At 42.9% G+C, this 21,746-nt stretch overlaps 1 protein-coding gene across 7 annotated transcripts in view; it reads right to left on the reverse strand.

Annotated features, from left to right (window-relative positions):
- Positions 1-21,746, reverse strand: part of ENOX1 (ecto-NOX disulfide-thiol exchanger 1) — a 561,055-nt gene that overhangs the window by 6,495 nt on the left and 532,814 nt on the right. For all 7 annotated transcript variants that reach the window (XM_045076639.1, XM_004759254.3, XM_045076640.1 and 4 more), the window contains 2 exons: positions 17,689-17,791; positions 4,454-4,539 (listed from right to left, as the gene is read on the reverse strand). In XM_045076639.1, the coding sequence (XP_044932574.1) occupies positions 4,454-4,539; positions 17,689-17,791 (189 nt within the window). The remainder of the gene's footprint in view (positions 1-4,453; positions 4,540-17,688; positions 17,792-21,746) is intronic.

The raw sequence follows: 21,746 nt of genomic DNA on the forward strand, positions 1-21,746 counted from the left end.
ATTGCAAAACCAAATTTCCTTCCATAGGATAAACTGTTGGCTTTTAGTGCACATTTAAATCTTGTTCATTCTTCATAACCCTGGGCAACGCATGGCATCAGCACACAGACTCCTTGCAGTAAACTTTTGCAGAGAGAAATGTGGACTATGGATGGAGAAAGAAGGGAAGGGGAGGGAGGGAGGGAGAAATAAGGGAAGAAGCTAAACGTAAGTAAGGAATCATGAAGACAGAAGGAAAGAACTAGAGAGAAGAGGAACAGGGAGGGAGGGAAGGGGGAAAAGAAAGGAAGAAGATCAACAGAAGGAGGAAAATGAGGATCTGGACGGAAAACGAGAGGAGGAGAGAAGGGAGGGCACAGGGTGTGCGGTGGGGCGGCACTGGCGCCGGCGCCCCAAAAGGAGGGGTGAGAGTGAGCGCACACTCAAGGATATCTCCTGGTAGATATGGTTCACAGGGACTTCAACTTCACCCTTTTCCAACTTCTGTCCCACTAAAATTCTGCCTGCCCAGTATAGCCCTTCATTAGTCCATGTCTGATTATCCAGTTATTCCATAAATATTCTGGCATTTCCTCAGACTACAAACTTTTTGAGAGTAATGTTCTTTCTCAGATTGCTTTGGTGCTCTGGCCATCCCTGTTCCTCTCTGATCCCTAGGACATGCTGGGTTCATGAAAAGCTGGGCATTATCCCAGTGTTCACTGGGTCCCTGGTAACCTTGTCAGTTTTTCCTGCTGCATGTGAGCAACTTCCTTTTTATTCTTTACGTAGCCAAGTACTGTTACCCCCAATGCTTCATTTATCATGTGCTTTCCAGAGGTGTTGTCATATCTAAAAAACACACTCATTATAGCCTAAACAATAGAAAACTCACTCACTCATTAACATATTATGACAGGTGGTGATTTAGGAGAACACTGGAATATACGTAATACTGAAGACTTTTCAGAGTTTGGTGGGGGGGGGCTTAACACCACTGAGAACATTGTCTACCCTTACTGCTGAACTATAGTCTAGGGAGGAATGCTCTCCAGTTATGGCAATTTGAATCTCTTTAGAACTGACCAGATGTTTTAATTTTGTGTTTCTAAAGGTATGCTCTTAGTACAACATGCAAATGGCTTGCTCCTCTGCTGGGAAATGTACACGCCTGTGGCCCCCAAGCCCATCAGTGAGCAGTCAAAACAACAGGTCTTTGTAAATCCTCCAGTATCCACAGCCATATTATGTTGAATCTGGTTTTCAGAATCAAATCTACTTGGTGGGCGTGGGGAGGAGGCTATACTTAGTAGAGGGGATAGCCAGACACATTTAGGAGAACTTAAGTCTGAAAGAATATGTAAACTGGGGGAAAGCAGAAGAACGCCTCCTCTTGACTGTAAGACAGGATATGCTCATCTGCTAACGCTCCACTAGATGTGACTTTCTTGCTACTCAGGGTCTTGGAGCGGGCTTAAGGGCTCCGGGCTGACCTGGAAGTTCTCTGTATTGATCGGAAACCATTTCAGGGTAGTGCTGCCTTCTTTGAAGAGCTTACCTGCCTGCACCCAGGGCACAGTTTTTAACTCACCAAAGTTTTAGGAAGCCATCTCCCCCACCCCCCCTTCTCCTGCCTTCCTCTGAGTGAATCTTTGTGATGTGGTCATATGGTGACACTGTTCTATAAGAGGGCTAAGTGAATGCAAGTGGATGGTTTAGAACAGGCTGAGAAGAGAAAAATATGCATGTATCATTATCAAGAGCAGGAATAATATTTAACTGGAAAATGGCCTATTACTGGGCTATACAGTTTTAGGAGCCATGTGCAGTTCACATGCCCAGCATAATTTAAATTAATTCCTGGCTCTCCTTCCATTTCTAATCATTCTTATACTCCTATGTGGCCTTTGGGGAAATCCTAATAAAATCAGTTCCATTACAGGCTGGATTGATTGAGCCTGCTTTCCTTGCTCTCGTCAGCACTGGAGTAGCCAGAACCTAAATGTTACTTTATAATTGTCATAATGGTGATGTTGTCCAATGTCAAACCGGGCTGTTCTAATCGGAATTTTAAAAAACCCATCCTATTAGAATCAGCGAACCCTCTGTGTGTCGTTGAGGCTAAACTGAATCCATTGCCTTCATGCAACATTAACCAAAACTTAGTGGGGTCTTGGTGACCCCCAGCTCCTTCTGATTAACCAGAGGCAGGTGCACCAGGCCATTGCACTGGAAAGCCTCTGAGTCCGTGGGCTGGTGGTGGCTCCACGATTCTGAGCCTTCTGGCAGCTGATACGAGGACAAGGCCCTGCTGGGTACTTAAAGGGCAAACCTCTCATTATTTTGTTTTCTGCTTAAAGCCCTGAGGATATGGAATTCCAGTTCAGAGCAATAATTTGGTCTGTGGATTAGAAAGTCTAAATATCCCTTCATCCTCACTGGGATAGAAAGAATATTTGGTCTAATTGCTGGCATCTAGGAGTTTTAGAGCACTTTTACTTCAGGCATGAGGAAACAACCTGACAGCTCTACTGAACATTTCATTCAGGAGATGGAGGGCTGTGTGGGGAAGACCCTATGTATTTCCTCCATGAAGGAAATATATTCCTCATTATCTTCTAAAATAAAAGTACCAGTCTGAGATAAAATAGAATTCCCTTTAACTGAATCCCTTCCAGAAAAGCTAATCATCTAATGGTCAGAGACCAGGGGTATGAATTCTTTCCTTAGAGACTACAGAGAGAGACCACACAAATTTTGCCTGAACAAATGGATGATGGACACTCTGTTCTGATGGTTAGAATAGAACAAGATAATTCATTATTTATCACCCCTCCAGGTGATTTTACACCCCTCCCCCCAACACGCGCATGCGCGCGCGCGCGCGCACACACACACACACACACACACACTCACGAACTCATGTATATACTAAAACAACAACTGCTTCCCGACAAAGGCTTCCCACTTGGGAGTTCCAGGAAGGGAAGGAAATCAATGTCAACAAGGCAAGGGAAGGATAATAGCAACAATAGGAATAATTTCTCGAGGACTTACTCTATGCCAAGCCACTCTAGTGAAAGCAGTATTTCCTTTAATCCTCCAGTTAAAGGGAGGGTTGATGCTAAGAATGAAACTGGTGAGGGTAAAAAGCAAAGAAGCCGTTCAAGAAAGCTTAATTTCAACAAAGTAAGACGGTATAGCTGACCCTCATTTTATCTGAATTAACATAAGCATCTTCCATCCCTCCCTGTCCAGGAGACGGAAGGCCACAAAGAAGACAATAACGTGTGTGTGAACTTTCAGAATCTTATAATCTGCTCACCCCCTTTCACTCTGTTTTGGTTTACCCTATTACCAGCTGTGAGAGATGAAAAGGGCATGAATCCCTGTGACTGAAAAATATTTTTTGTTCCAGATGATTCTCTCAGAGGGGAAGTATAAGACCATTAGAAAGGTTAAGCAGTTGTGACCATGAATTGGTAAAATAATTTAACTCCAATTGAGAGCACAGTGTAGTCATTTAATCTATACTGGCCATTGAAGATTTAGAATGGCTTGTATGTGTGTGTAGTCAGGGTCACAGAACTGCGGGCCGGGGTCCTGGTCCTACACGTCCCGTGCACTTTGTTGTACTCTGTGCAAGGGCTTATTTCCATTTTCCCTCCCAGCAGGACATTCAACAAGCGACTCAGTGGCTGCCTTCAATTCTCTGCTTCTCTGTTCATCCCCTTCCAGGCTTTCCCCAGCAATGCTGCCTAATGACGTGACTTTATTTCAACAGGGCCCCCTCTCATTGTTCACTGGAATTTGATACAGAAATTGATACATACATTGAACCCTTTGTGTCTTTTAGAACACAACTACTGCAGTGGGTTAGGAGCACAGCTAATTTGCAGATGAGGCCGACTGAGCCTCAGAGAAATGAAGAACGATGTCCTGACTCTGGGTGTCACCCTTGGGGGAGGCACCACTGAGAATAACTTCGTGGGCATTTTTTCCATTTAGAGAATAATGCTGAAAAACAACCATTAATACCGTTTTCTTGAGAGTCCTATCAGATCTTTATGTTATTTGAGGTGATTTTCCCTCTATCGTGGGGAGTCTTTACCACAGAATCCTGTGAGAATATGGTCTCAGGATAATGCCCCATTAGCCACCCTGACCTGATTTCTCCCTGTTTCGGGAACTTCCAGGCCAACCTGTAATTTTCAGTCCCTCATATGCTTTTCAGAGTAATTTGGCATCTGCTGAAAGTCATTGTCATTTTAGATAACTGCTCTTCTTTCTATAAAGACAAAAGCAAGTGAAAAGAAGACAGCTATCTGCCCAAAACGGAGGTCCTTGTGGAAAAGTACTGATGAAAATCCAAATGCTCTTCTATCCCCAAGGCTGCTCCCATGGGCCCACCTGCAGCCAGCAGTCAACACACTAAATCTTAGCAGTGCGGGTCCCCTGGAGAAAGAGAATTTACCTTGGAGTCCAGCTGCTGCATGTATGACCAAAGGTACTCTATATTGGCTCCAAAAGGATGGACGTGAAGAAACGTTGATATGATGCCTGAATTAAAGAGACAAACAATGGACATCACTGAAAGGTAAATAAGAGTCGGAGTCAAATAATGTCATCGAACCCCGTAATGGTTTCATCAGGCTGAGTTACGGTCTCACCACTGTAACAGCACTCAGTAACAGCCCATTCCGAAACAGTCCTAGAAATGTGGCAAACACTCTGCTCCTGGAATGATAGTAGTTAGAAAAGCTAGGCTCAGAGATAATATATAGATGAATAAAGGTATTTGCTAAACAAAGACTCCTGGAAGTATTTCAACTACCAATTTTATGCTTGATTTACCAATATAAAATTGTAGTTATTGGGAGGATAAAATTCTCTTTTCTTTCCCTCGGTGGACTTCACAGTATTGAAAATGGCTCCTACAGCTGTGTCAGAGATCGCACGGCCTCTGATTTCACTGATAATTACAGCTGCTAGTTATGAAAAGTATTTAATCCATATTACCCCTAACTGCCACTGAAGGAAGCCCAGATCTTTTCTGAAACCTTTATTTCCCCCTGGTTGTTGCTGCTGTGTAAACAGAGCCAGCTCTCCCTCTCTCTTCCTTGCTGCTGTAATTTACAGGATCGTTTAAAAAGGCCCGGGAATGGATGGTTTGGCTGGAGTCTGATTCTAAATCAGAAGTCTTTTCAATTGTGAAAATCAGCTGTCAACATGGTACTGACAAATGAAAAGCGGGGTATTCGGTGTCAGGGCTGAAGTAAAAGCATTCCTGTTCTCTCCTTCCTGCTCCCATATCCAAAATCAAGTCTCCATAGATTGTACGCTGCTGTTTGCTAGGAAACTGTGTTCAGACTGACATTTTTTTAGTTCTAAGTAGACTTCGAGATGAATTAAATCTGAGTATAAGCCCTCATGTTGTTTATTGGGCCACTTTGATGCTTGAGAGGCAGAGGTCAAGAGAAAGACCTGCACTTGTCTGACATGCAGGCAGGACGAGCCCTCGAGGAGACATCGCTCTTGCGTGAGGTCATCCCGGGAATTGCAGGGGGACCTTGGGTTGATCTGGGATGGGGTCTGGTGGCCTCCTGATCTCCTGTGTGATGCTTGGGATGGTCTGGGATGAGTGTCTGTTTTCAAGCAAAGCTCCCAGTTCAGCCTTTGTCTGAGGATAGAGATCCAAAGGGTCTAGCCTGTGCTCTCAAAGACCTGTCCTCAGAACACTGCTTCTGTGAGGTTTATAGTAGTTAACAGAGAAATGAGGAAGATGGAAATAATTCATTATTTCTCCATTATGCCAAAACCTCAGTTTTTAGAGACTGACCCCGTTTTTCTTGAGGTATAAAGAACTACCATTTTATTCTGAGATTATGTTCTTTCTTTTTTGCTAAAATGCCCTTTGATGAAATAATGGCCATGTAAAAGGTACTAATGGCAGTTTTAATATCTTTAAGTGGCAAATAGCTATTTTAATATACTTAAGTGGAACTGTTTTGTTCCCCTCCTACCACTTTATTTGTTCATTTATATTTTAATTTTACAGACCTGGCAACTACTTTCCTGTGTTTCTGAGGTTCTCAAATCTGGTGAGGTGGCACAGTAAGTGATTCTGTTACTAACGAGTTAAAATACAGAAGCTTATGAAGGACTTACTTTAAAAACAAGTTAGAAGTATTTAAACAGTGACACGTATTTGCATTTATTAATTGGGAGAGGGGGCAGAATTCTTAAGGGAAAGTCCTATTGCAGGATGGTGAATGGGGTTCTCTCTCCTGTCCCAGGCTGAGGGCAAGTGGTGCTCTGTCCACTAGTTTCCAAAAGGAGCCTCTGACAAATGGTAGGGGGGCCCTTCCCCCACCTCCATCAGAGGACAAGGGGGAAGAATGAGTAGTCATCTATGGCTTTGTGGAAGGTGAACCTGTCCCTTTCTTCTCCTGGCACACAGGTTCTCCCAGGCAGGGACTGGGTGCTTCAAGAGAGTGACTCGAGAGCCAGGAGGGGTCCTGCAAAACAGGGATAATAGTCCCTTCCTTGGTGGGACCTCTGCTTAGGCATCAGACTGACTGATCAGCCTTTGGAGTGACAAGGATGTGTGTTTCCCATGAGGTGAGCGGCATCTTAGAAGGTAGAGAGGTTTTGAGCAGCCTTAAGGAGTAAACTACCCCAAGGGCACTAGCAGATAAATGCGTTTTTCATTATTAAAATCTCTACTGAACAGAGACTCCTCACCATCTCCTAGATAACCCACAGCCTCTCCTATAAATATCCACGGGAATGTGATGTGAAGTTAAATGTCTTCGGTAGAATAAACAGAATGAGTCAGAAGAGGGCTGGGATGGGGGGAATGGGGAAGAGGTTGATAACTTTTGGCCTGGGAGATGAAGTACTGAAGGAGGAAATTTAGGAATACCAGTAATGGGAGGACCTGGAGCGGCTGTTGTTGCCCTCTGTGATGTCGATACCCCTCTGTGTACATGCTCCCTCAAGAGTTACTGCCTGACCCTTAGGCCCATTGTTGGGTCTGTAACTCCCGGGAACTCTGCCATTAACACAGTCTGTGCCTGTTCTGGTTCAGTATTAGGAATACAGTATTCATTTACAATAAATGTATATTGAGTGAATTTACCCTCTAGAAGCAAGACTGGTCAGTATACTTCCTTAAAAATTTCTACTGTTCTATTGATAAATGGAGATAAATAAGAACCTTAAAAATTGCACAGTACTTGGGGCGCCTGGGTGGCTCAGTGGGTTAAAGCCTCTGCCTTTGGCTCAGGTCATGATCCCAGGGTCCTGGGATCGAGCTCCACATCGGGCTCTCTGCTCAGCGGGGAGCCTGCTTCCCCCTCTCTCTCTGCCTGCTTTTCTGCCTACTTGTGATCTCTGTCAAATGAATAAGTAAAATCTTAAAAATAAATTGCACAGTACTAACCAATAATGTAGTAGTCTTCCAAAAATCAGGTAACTTTGAGGCATTATTCACTGGTGATTCCTGCCCTTAGCTCATCCACTTTATGGATTCAGGACAGAGCAACCTGAATATTTTGAGCATGGAAACTTTTTTATTGAAACACTTTCTTGCTCAAAAAGTAAAAAGAAAATGCTTATATGATTTCTATATGTCTTTCTAAAATAGATTAGAAATTCTAACCCAGACATGAATATCTTTCCTTAGGAGGGTATTCGAAACCATCACTGTGGTAGCTGATACCAATAAGCCATTAGCTTTTCTTTAAAAACAAACAAACAAACAAAAAAACCGAGCAATTGCCACTAGATTCATCTGGGGCCAAAGTAGGTTTTTTTTTTTTTTTTTTTAAAAGATTTTATTTATTTATCAGAGAGAAGAGGGAGAGAGAGCGAGCACAGGCAGACAGAATGGCAGGCAGAGGCAGAGGGAGAAGCAGGCTCCCTGCTGAGCAAGGAGCCCGATGCGGGACTCGATCCCAGGAGGCCGGGATCATGACCTGAGCCGAAGGCAGCTGCTTAACCAACTGAGCCACCCAGGCGTCCCTGTTTTGTTTTTTAATCTTTATTTATTTGACAGAGAGCACAAGCAAAACAGGGGCCATGGCAGAGGCAGAGGCAGAGGAAGAAGCAGACTCCCCACTGAGCAGGGAGCCTGATGCAGCTGGATCCCAGGACCCCAGGATAATGACCTGAGCTGAAGGCAGATGTTTGACTGACTGAGCCACCCAGCCGCCCCCAAAGTAGGTAGTTAAATAAAGGCTTCAAAGCACTTCCTATGGATGGCAACTAAGCTGTTCAATATTGCTAGAGATACAGCAGAAATGGGAAACCTTAGTCATATCCTCCGGAGTACTGCGCCCTTCCTCTTCCCTACTCCCACCTTACCGCTGCCCATCACGTCTCATCACAGAAGCATTAGTCATGCCATTTGAGAAAATGTGGTTTCTAAGCCCTGGTTTGGGATTGGATTCATGGGCTGGGTGAGGTGGGGCTTCCTGAATAATCAATTAAAGCCTCTTTGTAGCTCCTTTAAAAGAACTAGGATATTTCCTGAGAATGGAAAAAAGGACAGGTGTAGCTCATAATCTAATGAGCAATGCCGCAAACCAGAAACTGGAGACTGTTTCATGGTCCTCTGGGAGGGGATCTAAGAGCTCGGTTAAACACACTGACAACCGAGGGTGGAGAATGGAGCCAGGACTGAACTGCTGGATCTCCAAAGGGACAGACTCACTCCCTGGTCTTCGTTATTTCCATGGAGAAGCAGAAGTCTCCGTATTTAAGAATGGGTTTCCTAACTAGGAAAATACAAGTGTAAGTAGCTAATTTAAATAAATTTTGAAAAAGGAACAGAGGAGGCTGTCAGTACTCTTGAGCTTTCTGCGTATTTCAGGATCTTAAAAATTGCTTTAGAAACACCTATAGAAAAAAAAAAGAAAAAAGAAAAAAGAAATAAAAATAAGAAAAAAATAAAAAGACCTATAGACCAGTTCTGTACAACCTGTGGCAAGCCCCTCATTAGGAAGGCGCATTTAAATAAGGACATAAAAAACCATTTTGAGCTTTCTCTATCAGAATCATTGAGTTTATTCTCATTTTTAGACCTAAGACTAAGGAAGCAGCAGCATTTAAATTAGCCAAAAGTGCTAGATTTTTACTGCTTCATTCACTCTTCTTTAAGCATTTCCTTAGCAACAGTTAGCTGCCAAAGTGCTATGGACACAGCATTGCACAAGACAGACAAGGTTTCTTCTCTGGGGGAATTTATATTCTAGGTAAGTTACAGAGGATAAACACAAAGATTAAAAATAAAGGAAATATTTTCAGGTAGTGGTAAACATGGTGACAAAAGAGGCTCAAGCTTGGTAGGGTGCTACTTCACACGGGAAGGTGGAGTGAAGGTAAATTTTCCTGTGTCAGATGGGAAGGAGCCAGCCACAGGCAGCCTGGGGAAAGATTATTCCAGGTACAGTCAACAGAATGCGCCAAAGACCTGAGGTGGAGATGAACTGGCAGGAACAGACTTGGCTGGTGAGTGGTGGTACAGCATGCATAGGGAGCCAGATCACTTAGGGCTGTGAATTGACAGAGGAAGGGATGTGGATTAAATTCTAAAAATAGCAGGAAACCAACAGAAGAGTTCTAAGTAGCGGCATGATATGATCTGAATTATGTTTTTAAAATTTCATTCAAGTTGCTGTTTGGTGAATAGATGAAAAGGAAACTGGGAGACCATTTAGAAGTGTCTGCACAAGAAGTGGTAGGGCGCCTGGGTGGCTCAGTGGGTTAAAGCCTCTGCTTTTGGCTCAGGTCATGATCCCAGGGTCCTGGAATCCAGCCCCACATTGGGCTCTCTGCTCAGCAGGGAGCTTACTTCCTCCTCTCTCTCTGCCTGCCTCTCTGCCTACCTGTGATCTCTCTCTGTCAAATAAATAAAATCTTATAAAAAAAAAAAAAAGAAAGAAAGAAAAAAAAAAGACCTGACGTGGTAAGCTGTGGTCTGGACCAAAGGGCAGTGGGCATTGAAGGTAGGGCTGGTGGAAGGCTTGTGAGTGGTAAGGGCTTAGAAGAAGGAGTTCTCACTGTTTGGCTTGAGCAGCTAGGTGGTAGCATTTTCTCAGCTGGGAATACTAGGGAGGAGCATATTAGTGCAAAGAAAAGGGGGAATCAGCTGGGAAAACTGGGCAGCTATATGTAGAAGAATGAAACTTGACTCTTACACCGTACACAAAGATAAATTCAAAATGGATTAAAGAGCTCAATGTGAGACAGGAATCCATCAGAATCCTAGAGGAGAACACAGGCAGTAATCTCTTCGATATCAGCCACAGCAGCTTCTTTCAAGATATGTCTCCAAAGGCAAAGGAAACAAAAGTGAAGATGAACTTTTGGGACTTCATCAAAATCAAAAGTTTCTGCACAGCAAAGGAAACAGTCAAGAAAACAAAGAGGCAACCCACGGAATGGGAAAAGATATTTGTAAATGACAGTACAGACAAAAAGTTGATATCCAGGATCTATAATGAACTCCTCAAACTCAACACACACAAAACAGACAATCATATCAAAAAATGGGCAGAAGATATGGACAGACACTTCTCCAATAAAGACATACAAATGGCTGTCAGACACATGAAAAAATGTTCATCATCACTAGCCATCAGGGAGATTCAAATTAAAACTACATTGAGATACCACCTTACACCAGTTAGAATGGCCAAAATTAGCAAGACAGGAAACAACATGTGTTGGAGGGGACGTGGAGAAAGGGGAAGCCTTTTACACTGTTGGTGGGAATGCAAGTTGGTGCAGCCTCTTTGGAGAACAGTGTGGAGATTCCTCAAGAAATTAAAAATAGAACTTCCCTATGACCCTGTCATTGCACTCCTGGGTATTTACCCCAAAGATACAGATGTAGTGAAAAGAAGGGCCATCTGTACCCCAATGTTTATAGGAGAAATGGCCACAGTGCCAAACTGTGGAAAGAACCAAGATGCCCTTCAACGGATGAATGGATAAGGAAGATGTGGTCCATATACACTATGGAGTATTATGCCTCCATCAGAAAGGACGAATACCCAACTTTTGTAGCAACATGGACAGGACTGGAAGAGAGTATGCTGAGTGAAATAAGTCAAGCAGAGAGAGTCAATTATCATATGGTTTCACATATTTGTGGAGCATAACAAAAAGCATGGAGGACATGGGGAGTTAGAGAGAAGGGGGTTGGGGTAAATTGGAAGGGGAGGTGAATCATGAGAGACTATGGACTCTGAAAAACAATCTGAGGGGTTTGAAGTGGTGGGGGTGGTGGGAGGTGGGGGTACCAGGTGGTGGGTATTATAGAGGGCACGGATTGCATGGAGCACTGGGTGTAGTGAAAAAAATAATGATACCGTTATGTTGAAAATTAAAAAAAAAATACATAGCCACCAATATACAAAGCAAAAAAAAAAAAAAAAGAAAGAAAAGAAAAGGGGGAATCAAGCGTTCTCTTCTGGGCTTTTTAAATTTGAGATGTCCATTAGCATCTAAATGGAGACACCAAATGGTAGTTGGAGATGGTATCTGGGAATCAGTGGCCACAAAAAGGGATTCTAAGCCAAAGTGCATATTGACATTCTGTAGGCAGAGAAGAGGCCTCAAGCCCGAACCCCAAAGAAGCCCAAAATTTAGAGGTTGAGGAAAACTCATCAAAGGAAACTGAGTAGGAGTGATCAATTAGAAAGAATGGTGTCATGGTAGCTAAGAGAAGAAAAGTATTTCTGCTCAGAAGAGGTGAGGAGTCCACTGTATAACGTGCAGATGATGACAAATGGAGGGAGTTGAGAAATTGGCAACATGGCATGCTCTGGTCATGTTGACAGAACGACTTCAGTGTGAGGGTGCCAGCCATCCTGGAGTGGTGGCCGGAGAGGGAGTGGGGGGTAGGGGGATAGAAGCTGTTAGTGTAGACTGTGCTTTGGAGAATTAGGCTTGGGTGGGGAAGAGGGAAATGGGCTGTTGGAGTCAAGACAAGCTTTCCTTCTCTTTTGTTTCTAAGGTATGAGACAGTAGAGTTCACGTTCATATGCTGAGGGTATGAGCATCTGCTTACATGTAACATCACCACCCAAAGGGCAGTGCCGCTTTTCTAGTAGTCCTCATAGATTACAGAGTAGTGAGGTGAAGATGACCATCTAATCAGATCTCCTAGCTTTGGACAGTGTGAGGAATCAGATCCATCATGGATCAGTGACTTGCCCGGTGAATCGATGCCCCATCTGCCTGTACTCAGAACGGGCCTCCATTGCTGAGGGCTGTTCAGGGATCATCAGGTACTGTGATTTGTCACAAGGCCAATCGATCCCACTCCCATCTTTTTTTCTGATGGACTCCTATTTTAAACAAGTTTATTGGTTACCTCTTGAGAATAAAATATCAGTTTATATATTCATTTTGGTCAGATGGAATCCTACCAGAACAGACTCCCCTTCCTCAGGCTGCTTGGAATTTCATTCCAAACTCCCTGTGTCAGCTTGTAACGTCCTGGCTGAGATTAGCCTTCCCTATGTCCACATTTGCTGATGGTCTCCTGGGGACTTCAGATATCTCTGAGGCCTGGAAGCTTGTTGGGGGAGAGGGCCTCCCAGGGAGTTTCAGGAACCTCAGCTCTGCAGAGGAACAGCTGTCTTTCTGGATGGTTCTGTCTTGCTGAAAACCAAAAGAGGCCTGACCAGAAGCCAGCCTGAAATGTTCTTGCCTCTTGTTGCAGCCTACAAGGCTTCATGAACACTGAACCAGAGAGGCAACCAGGAGGGTGCCGTGGGAAATCTGGATTTCCCACTAAGCCACGAGCCTACAGGTATCTGTGGGCAGCTGCAGGGCACTAAACCAATTATGGGAACTGGGCCGAGGTGAGGCTGTGAGTGAGGGGTAGTTGGACCCGACACTGTGATTAATCTCATGCTTCTCAGTGCACTGGGATTCTGAAAAGCTTTTATTTTCCAAAAAGCAGTTTGGTCCACGTATCTGGTGAGTACCGAACTTGATCTTGCGCAGTTAGCTGTTTTTTTTTTTTTTAATTAAAAAAAATTTAAAAAGTTTGTCAGTCTTATTATAACTAAACCCCTGAGACTATATCTGCTCCCTTCAGTACTTCATTTCTTGTGTCTGAAAGGCCTTGACAACTCCTTTATCCCTTCAGAGAAACTCTATGCATCCTTGAGGACTTGTTTGACTGTCCATTCTTCTAACAAGGCATCTGTAGGGTAAGTAGCCCTTTCTCGGGATTTCTGATTTTAGTACAAACCATATTTCATTGTCATTAACTGCTTTCTTTCTCACTAGTCTATGACTTCTTGAGGGAAGAGATCATCTGATCACTACTGTTGGTGAACATAGGTTCGGGCATATGGCAGGCCACTAGTTCTCAAAACATGGTCCCATCAGTGCCTGTTTGAGTGTCACCTCGGATGTCAGTTTTACAATAAACATTACCTGGTTGGGGGAGGCAGAGATTCTGCCTTTTAAACAAACTGCCCAGATGATTCCTTTCCACATTGAAGGCTGGTAATTTTTTAGTAGGCTCTTGACAAATGTTTGTTGATTTATTGATACGGACATTTGTGTCTTGGAAGCAAGATTTAGGTCAATGACTCATTCTTTATGGTCAGTAGCTTTCAGAGAAGCACACACTTCTCAGATTACTTTTTCTCAGGTGCAGCCTAAATCCAGCATCGACTCCATTCACTGAAAACACCAAAACCTCACCATTTAACCTTCTTTAAGTGTATTTCTCTACAGTCCACTCATTTGCTTCCTAACACCCATTATCAGGGGGAATGTTCCTGTTCAGATAGAGACTGGTTGTGTGCAGACGGGTGAACCAGTGGTAGGGGTGGAAATTGCCGGGGGAGGGGAGGCACTGACGGAAGGCAACATCCTGGTTCCCCGTAACATGTATGTCCTGATCTGTAGAGGAGTCAGCGTGATCAGTAAAGAAGTTTGCCTTATCGTTAAGAATTTGCAGCTGGTTTTAAACCACAGGTCTGGGGAAGTTCTGAAGAAAAGAAACTTTATCAACAGAGCTCTTAAGAAGGTTCTGACTATATCGGGGTGGGATTTACAGTGATGACCAGCATTGACGGGGTGCCAATCAGGGCTGCCAGGACTGGAACTCTACTTCTTAGAATTACTTAAAAAGAGAAGGTGAAGTGATACAGACCAGAGTTACACTGTTCACATCTCTTCTGAGCTATCTACCTATCAATAAAAATTCTTTTGATCCATTCTTCATAACAATAGCTAGTGGTTTCAGAACTTTGGTTATAAATCAAAAGTATTGTCTCCTTCTATCCCATATAAGTTCAGTGAATGCCAAATCCAAGCGTAGGCCAAATGTGAAGAGGACTAGGAGTTCGGGCTTAGATGCTAGACAACATCAGGCCGACCTAATGTGTAGTTACTGTAGAGTTGTGAGCTATAAAATAGTACCCTGCATTGCCCTCCATAATCATGTAATTCTTTTAGATCTAATTATATGTTAACCTGTCTTTACAAGGATTCATTATAAAATAATCCAGAAATCAAAATAATAAAGTGCTTTTTAAGGACCCATCTTTTTAGCTGAGTTGGAATATAGGACTTAATCCTCACTGTCAAGCAGAAAGTTTAGCAGAATGGTTGAACTGTCAAGGGACTCAATCCAAATCTGCCAGACTCCAACTAGTATCAGTGAAATCCCACTGATATGTATATCTACGTTACGTCTTAAAGACTTCAATTTTATAAAAAGGACATGAGAATGTGTAGAAAGAATACACACTTTTGCCAGGTACATTAGTGTCACAAGTAATTAGCACTGCTTATTGTTTAGGAAGTTCTAGCCTCAGTTTTACGTTCTCTGTATGTGGAATCTATTTCAACAGCATATTTCTCATTCACTGCTTCTCTTCAGGAAATCAGGATTTATGCCACTCTGCTGTTTTATATAATATTTGTGTGTCCCAAGAGTGTTATCTGAATATATTTGCATATAGCATGTAATATAGGTACCCATATGTGATAAAGATATTGCTAATAACTATTTCCAATTCAAGGTAGATTTTTGCTATGCTCCTGGCCTTCTAGGCTGATTTGGAGCAGGCCCGTTTTACCCTCTATATGGGCTTAATTATTCCAAGGGAAGATTCCAGGGAAATTGCAAAGAGTATTCCAGACCTCTCCACATACAGCAGAAGTCCAGGGGACTCCCAGAGTCATTCTACCTACAAGTGTTCTTCAGAAAAGAGTAGTCTCAGCACCAAAAACTCCTTTCTCTGTGTAGTTTGGTCCAAAGCAGTTTGGGACCACATAGTCTGTCATTCTGTCCCTGTCACAACCCTTATCTAGATTCCAGAAGCTGTAGGAGAGGTCTTTTGGGTCCCAACATTCAGGTTTCTACAAAGTATGGATGGCCAAACTCAGCAGAGAGACACACTTAATGGCAGCATCGATTTTGCCAGTCTCAGAAACTGTTTTCTACATGGCTTTCTTCTGCATTACTCTGTCTGAGGACAGGTCTAAATACCTCAGTATTTTGGGGGAGGGTATGGATTGGAAAACACATCATTTTAAAGCTTACATTAAGGTAAAGTAAGATAAAGTACCAAGGTAGAGAGGTAATGGAGAAATGAAGGGGGGAAAAAAAAAGAAACTCCCAAGTTTATTTTAATTAAAAAAACTTGAGTCTCTAGCCTCCCTTCTACCTAAACATTCTCATATAGTGATCAAAGGAGTGTCAAAAGCTAATACAGGTAAACCAGATCGAAAGACCAAAAATGAGGGGGGAAATCCTGGAAAATTTAGAGTTGGTTATACCTACTTTTTTTTCTTTTTTCTTTTTTTTACTTATTCATGAGAGACATAGGCAGAGGGAGAAGCAGGCTCCCTAAGGAGGGAGTCTGATGTGGGACTCGATCTCAGGACTCTGAGGTCATGACCTGAGCTGAAGGCAGATGCTTAACCAACTGAGCCACCCAGGTGCCCGTTTGTGGCTGCTCTTTATTGAAGATTCTGACTTACTAAATTTTTTTTTTCTTTCTCATATACTTGTGAATTTTCTAATAGTAAAGACCTACACAGAGATAACATGTTATAAATTATCTACTCTCATTAACCTATGTTGTGTAAAGCAGATCATTTCTTAAATTTTGAGGGAACTGATTGAAAAGAAAAATGTGTATGTGTGTAGTACTATTTAGGAGACAGTGTAAGTAAACTGTATTCTCCAAGCACAAAATACAAGGAGAAGTACTTAGTGAGAAGCATGGAATTTTAAAAAATGGAGACTCATTCCCATTTTTTAAAGTTTCAAGTGGTCTGTATTATTCACACTTAGAGAAGGAATGTTTACTGATCATCGTGTGCTTTGTTCACACCCTAAAATCATGGGGATATAACAACTTTGTCACACTGAGCAAAAGAGAAACAGCTGTCAGCATTTGTCACATTTTCCAATAGAAGAAAAATCTAGTTGCCAACTACATACAGGTTCATTTTGGGTTCCTGGAACTGATAACACATCAGCATGTCTTATGAAACTTGTGCATGGCACGTTATTACAGCTGTATATCATCAGAGAGAGAAAAAAATAATTGGTTTTCCTTGGAGTATCTCTAAGTTGATGTCATATTCAATAGCCCTGTAGTTGAAAAATCTATATATGATGGATGAAGTTTGGACTATCTTGAATTTAATTCCTCCTGTGCCAACTTCTACAGGCCCTGGTGTACCTGTCATTTTGAGGTGAGCGCATGCATTATTTAGAAAATGCAGCCAGGTGCTACTTCTGCCAGAATACCAACTAGAGAAGAACAATTTGTCTCACATGCACAACAACCTCATTCTTCACTCTTAACAGTGCCAAGGAGGAGCCAGTTTAAACTTGGAGCCTCACACCACGGTCAGTGCCAAGGCGCAGCTTGAATCAGTGCTGGGCATCACAGAGCGAGGAGGACAGCTTCTCTTTCTCTAGAGTGAGCACTATGGAGAGAGTCCTTAACCATACCAGCTTCCACAGTGGGGGCCCAGGCACATCACCAACATATCCTCATCAAGAATTCTTCCTTGTGAGAGTAAATACTACTTCTGGATCTGTGTGCTCATGAGGCTCTCAAAAAGGGATCAGTCAGAGCTTTGTCTCTGGTCCAGACCAAAAAAAACCAACAACAACCACCTAGATGTATTTTGTGGGGCTAATAACAGTAAAATTTTCCCTTCCTTCCCCTTCCTTAGTGGCCAGCTCATTTTATTTATCTTGGTTAAATGGATCCAGATGTGGGCAGGGAAGCGTGGATTAGCCTATTGGTGGTAGTCCAGATGTCCCTGTACCATCAGCATTATAGGGCTGACCTCAGGATGCAGCCTCTTTTGATTCTGGGGATCTGGCTTGATTTGCAACTTTTGGATTGGATGTAACCTGGCCTTCCAAATTTTGGAATTTAGGTTTGTTAACATGTGAGATACAAAATAATTGGTCATCTTGTAATCAGTTCTATGTTGTACAGCCAACTAATATACATGGTTACAGAAGAGCAAAACCCCTTAATTTGTATGTCCCTAATTTGAAGTGTAAGTGTAATATTATCTTGACAAAGTTAATCTCACCTCTGACCAGAAGGCAAAGCTTTTTCAATTGTTAATGTGTTGGAGGTGAGTTAGTTTAATATTATTTAAGACAAAGGATGAGGAAAACAATTTCCTTACCGATTAGTAGAGCTTCTTTCTCTGATTTTAAGCCTTGGCTTCTTTTTTCTATATTGTTCTCTCGGTCTTGATTGACCAGTGCAACTGTCAACACATTGATTTCCTATGAGGTTAAAAAACAAAAACCATATAGGCATGCATGTAGATTTTGTGCATTTCAATAAAAGCCACCAGGTCTTTTCAACTCAATAAATAAGTTCATCACTTCCATTTATAACTGAACATCAACTTTTATAAATAATTTATCTATGTGCCCCAAAACAGAAAAGTAATACTAAAACTTAGGTTCCTAGTTACTGCTTCCAGCAAATCAAGTGGACTATGCAAAAGTGGCAAATTTGGCATAAATTATCTTAGGTTTTTGTCCAATGTGTTGATTAAACTCCATCAGCAAAGTCTGTTTGACTATAGCTACTTTAACATGTTTTTATTTCAAATATAAAAAACTTCCCCCAAAGCATGCACAGACTGATTTATATTACTATGCTAGTAACTTGTACGAGTGTGTGGGGAAATAGGGCCTATTGGGAAGGTGAGATAGGATTGTTATTAGAAGGGTTTACATTGAATAAATATATGTCCTTATACACAACTGGAAAAGGTAGATAAAGCAAAGGTTGAGAAATTCTTTTCTTTGGAAACTAAAAATGAAGAATTGTACAACAAACCAATAACATGTAGAACACTGAAGTTGAACTATTTTTAGTTCTTCCAATGGTCTTTTTAATTTAGAAACAGAAAAAAAATTAACTCCTATTCTCCCAGACTTTGTATTAGGATTCAAAATGGAGAATGATTTAATAGAAAATCAAATGTAACGACCAGAGACATACATATATGGGTTAGAATCATTAGAGTAGTTGAGTTTTGGAGGAAAGTTTCTCACTGAAAGGTCTCCAAGAAAAACGAGCATATTGAGCAAAGAGTTAAGGATACTCCATTAGATGATGTCACAAGGCTAGAGGTTAAACGTAGGGAGGGATAAAAGAGAACTTAGAAGGTCTGGGCAGAAGGTTTGGCAGGTGTTGCCAGGGCTAGAACTGGTTACAGATATTGATCTAGTTAATACAAATCAGTAAAGTTGGACAGATAGAAGAATACAGAAAATTATTGGGAACATGTTGAGCATGTGAGTAGCACAACCCCCATCTGAAGGCATTCAAATAAAAGAAAAAAGAAAAACTTCAGTGTATGTCAGTCCCAAAGTTCCATGAGCTGTGTTTAACCTATGAGCTGGTACTTTATAAATCAGGGGTAATTAGAAATTGCAGGAAAGAAGTCTCTGCTAAGAAATTGCAATTGGCAATATTTGGTGAGCAATTTGGAGGCTCCTCTAAAGGTCAGATTTAACTGCTGAAGACAGAGTAAGGGGTAAAGGTGGGTGTAAGGTAAAGAATTCAGGGAATCACCGTGATGTGGTAACAGATCAGAGGAGGATGCTGGTTGGCTAAGAGGGTACCAGTGAGGCCTGAAGCTGATAACAGGAAATGTGCCCAGGAGGATAGGAATCAGAAAGGGTTTAAGGAATGGTCCACAGAAAGGCTGTAGCCAGCCAGACATAAAAGACCATTAGAGATGAAAGATGCTCTTATACTTCCAAAAAGGGATCTTGAGAACCAGCGTCGGGAGAAAGAGAGTCCAGAACTTTAAAACCAAACAAACTCAGTGGTTTATGTAGATGAGCTCAGAAAAGGAGTTTCAGGAAAGGTAAAGGAATTCCCTCTGTGATGAAATACCATATGGATATGTTTTAAGGGCTTAGAAGAGTTCTGGAGGAAAGAGATGGAAAGATATTACTAGGAGGGTGATAGTATTATTTAAGAAATAATGAACCCAAGGGATGAAGGGAAACAATCTCTCAAGAAGGGGTGATCTGTTCACAGCCTGGATGATAACTGGAGCCAAATTAAATTACTGAGAAGAGTTTAGCAGACAGTAAGCCCACATTAATTGACAAAATTGAGTGGTGTCCTGGAGTCATCACACGGTTGAGGATCGAGGTTTAGTAAGGAAGAGGGACCACAGAAGGCAGGCAGGACGTACAGAACCAGCAGGAAATGGCAAGGACAGAATAGACCGAGACCATTCAAAGGGTTTATTAGGCACTTGTCTCATATTCAGAGCTGGCAAGTACGTTGAGCAGATCCCAGCAAATTCTATAAGAAGCCAGATACGGCCTACCATTGACTGATTCTCTGATGATGATTTAGACTTGGGTAAATGAGAATGGAAAGAGATGAGTCCTAGGAAATATCTTTGAGATTGAATTTTGCAGCAAGCGCTCTGCTGCCCACAAATGTGTTCCCTGGCATGGTCACTTTCAGTGACTCTGGAGTGGACACACCCCTGCGAGGCTTCAGCAGCATCCACTAGGCCTGGGCTTAACAGAGACGTGAGGCTTGGGAATGCTTCCATCTTCGGGTTCCACTGTGGGTTCTGCCCAGCATAGATATGTTGCTGCTTTTCTTACCTCTTTCTGGAGAAGAACTATTCTGAGAAGTGGTATAGGACCTAATGAAGTGGACCAGCCAGGCTCCAGGTGGTGCTTGCATGCTGTAATAAGCTGGTGTCAAGAGCTGGCAAAAAGGGAACTGTCATTTCCTTTACAGCGCAAGGCGTGTCCCAGCAAACTGGGAGACCTGGGTTCACAACATCATGGGAAGAGCGAACCAACCAGTGGCCACTCAAAAGTATTACTATTGGCTAAGTGTCCTGGAGGCCAAGCCTGTCACAGGCATGGTACAGAAGCTCAGACTATGAGGTTCTGGTCCAAGATGGCAACACTGACTCTGAACACACCTCCTCCAGAAAACACACCAAGTTACACCTATTTATAGAAGAATTCCTCCTGAAGAAGAACTAAGGTCTGACTGAACAGCCTCTGGGTGACAAAAGACAGAATGGCAAAAGAGATGAGTAAGAGTAAGGAAGGGAGCCCCCAACCACCACGCTGTGAATGGCACTGGGGAGGGAAAATACTGAAGACCCAGAAGAAATTCCTTAGAATTGGGCACAGAAAAAAGCCATGGTTTAAGAGAGTGACTAATATCTAAAAGAGCCAGCCCTTGAATGCCACCAAATGGTGGAAAAGCTGTGGAAACACACTTTGAGTCAGAGAGATTGGAGAACAAGACGGTTTACACCCCAACCTTAAAAGCATAGCCTAGATCAGGGTCCAGTCTCCATAGCTGGCTTGGCCAGCTCAGCAAGCCCCAGGTTCCCTAGGCAAACACCAGCTTCAGATGGTGGGGCACAGGAAAAAAAAAAAAAAAGCCATAGTTTAAAAGATCAACTGGCCTATTAGAATGCCAGCTCTAAAACTGCCAAATGGTAGGGTTAGCTGCTGGGGTGCTCTGCAGGTGAGAGGGGTTGATAAACATAGTCTACACTCACTACCCCTTGCACACACCTTGAAAACACAGAATGATGCACGGTCCCGGTGGCCTACTGGCCTGCTGCCTTGGTGAGCCCTAGACCTCTGACTCACACCAGTACCATCTGGCCCACCAAGGCAGCCAAAGGAATGCCCTTGGTTAGCACTACAGCTCTAGCTCATTCCAAGGTCACAGGCAGAAAGCACCCCAGAACACTCAAGGGGCCTATACCACTTTGGCTTCAGATGCCTTGCTAGGGTGCCTCCAGTGTAGAGTGCTCCAGAACCTTTTGGCTAACATCTGCTTGAGATCCAACTGCCCTGCCAGGTTGCCCCCAGCATGTAGTACACCAGGAACCCCCAGCCCAAGCCTGTGTCAGTTCCAGTTATCCTATGTACAGAGCACCCCAAAAACACTCTTGTCCACACTGGCCTTGGCTCCAGTTCCCTAGCCATGGACCCCCCTGCACGGAGTACCCAAAGACACCACAGCTTGTACCCAATTCAGCTACAGCTGTCCTGCCAGGTTGCCCTCCAGGTGGAGAGCCCTGGGACAAACTGGCTTGCAACTGCTTCAGCTGTCCTGCCAGGATACAGTTCGTGTAGACAGCTCAGGGACCACACCATTCCATGCCCAGTTTAGTTTTCAGTGCCCTGCCAGGATGCTCCCTGCAATAATGCCCCA

This window comes from Mustela putorius, unplaced genomic scaffold, assembly GCF_011764305.1.
Source record: "Mustela putorius furo isolate JIRA1106 unplaced genomic scaffold, ASM1176430v1.1 tig00000179_pilon_pilon_pilon, whole genome shotgun sequence".
Classification (NCBI taxonomy): domain Eukaryota; kingdom Metazoa; phylum Chordata; class Mammalia; order Carnivora; family Mustelidae; genus Mustela; species Mustela putorius.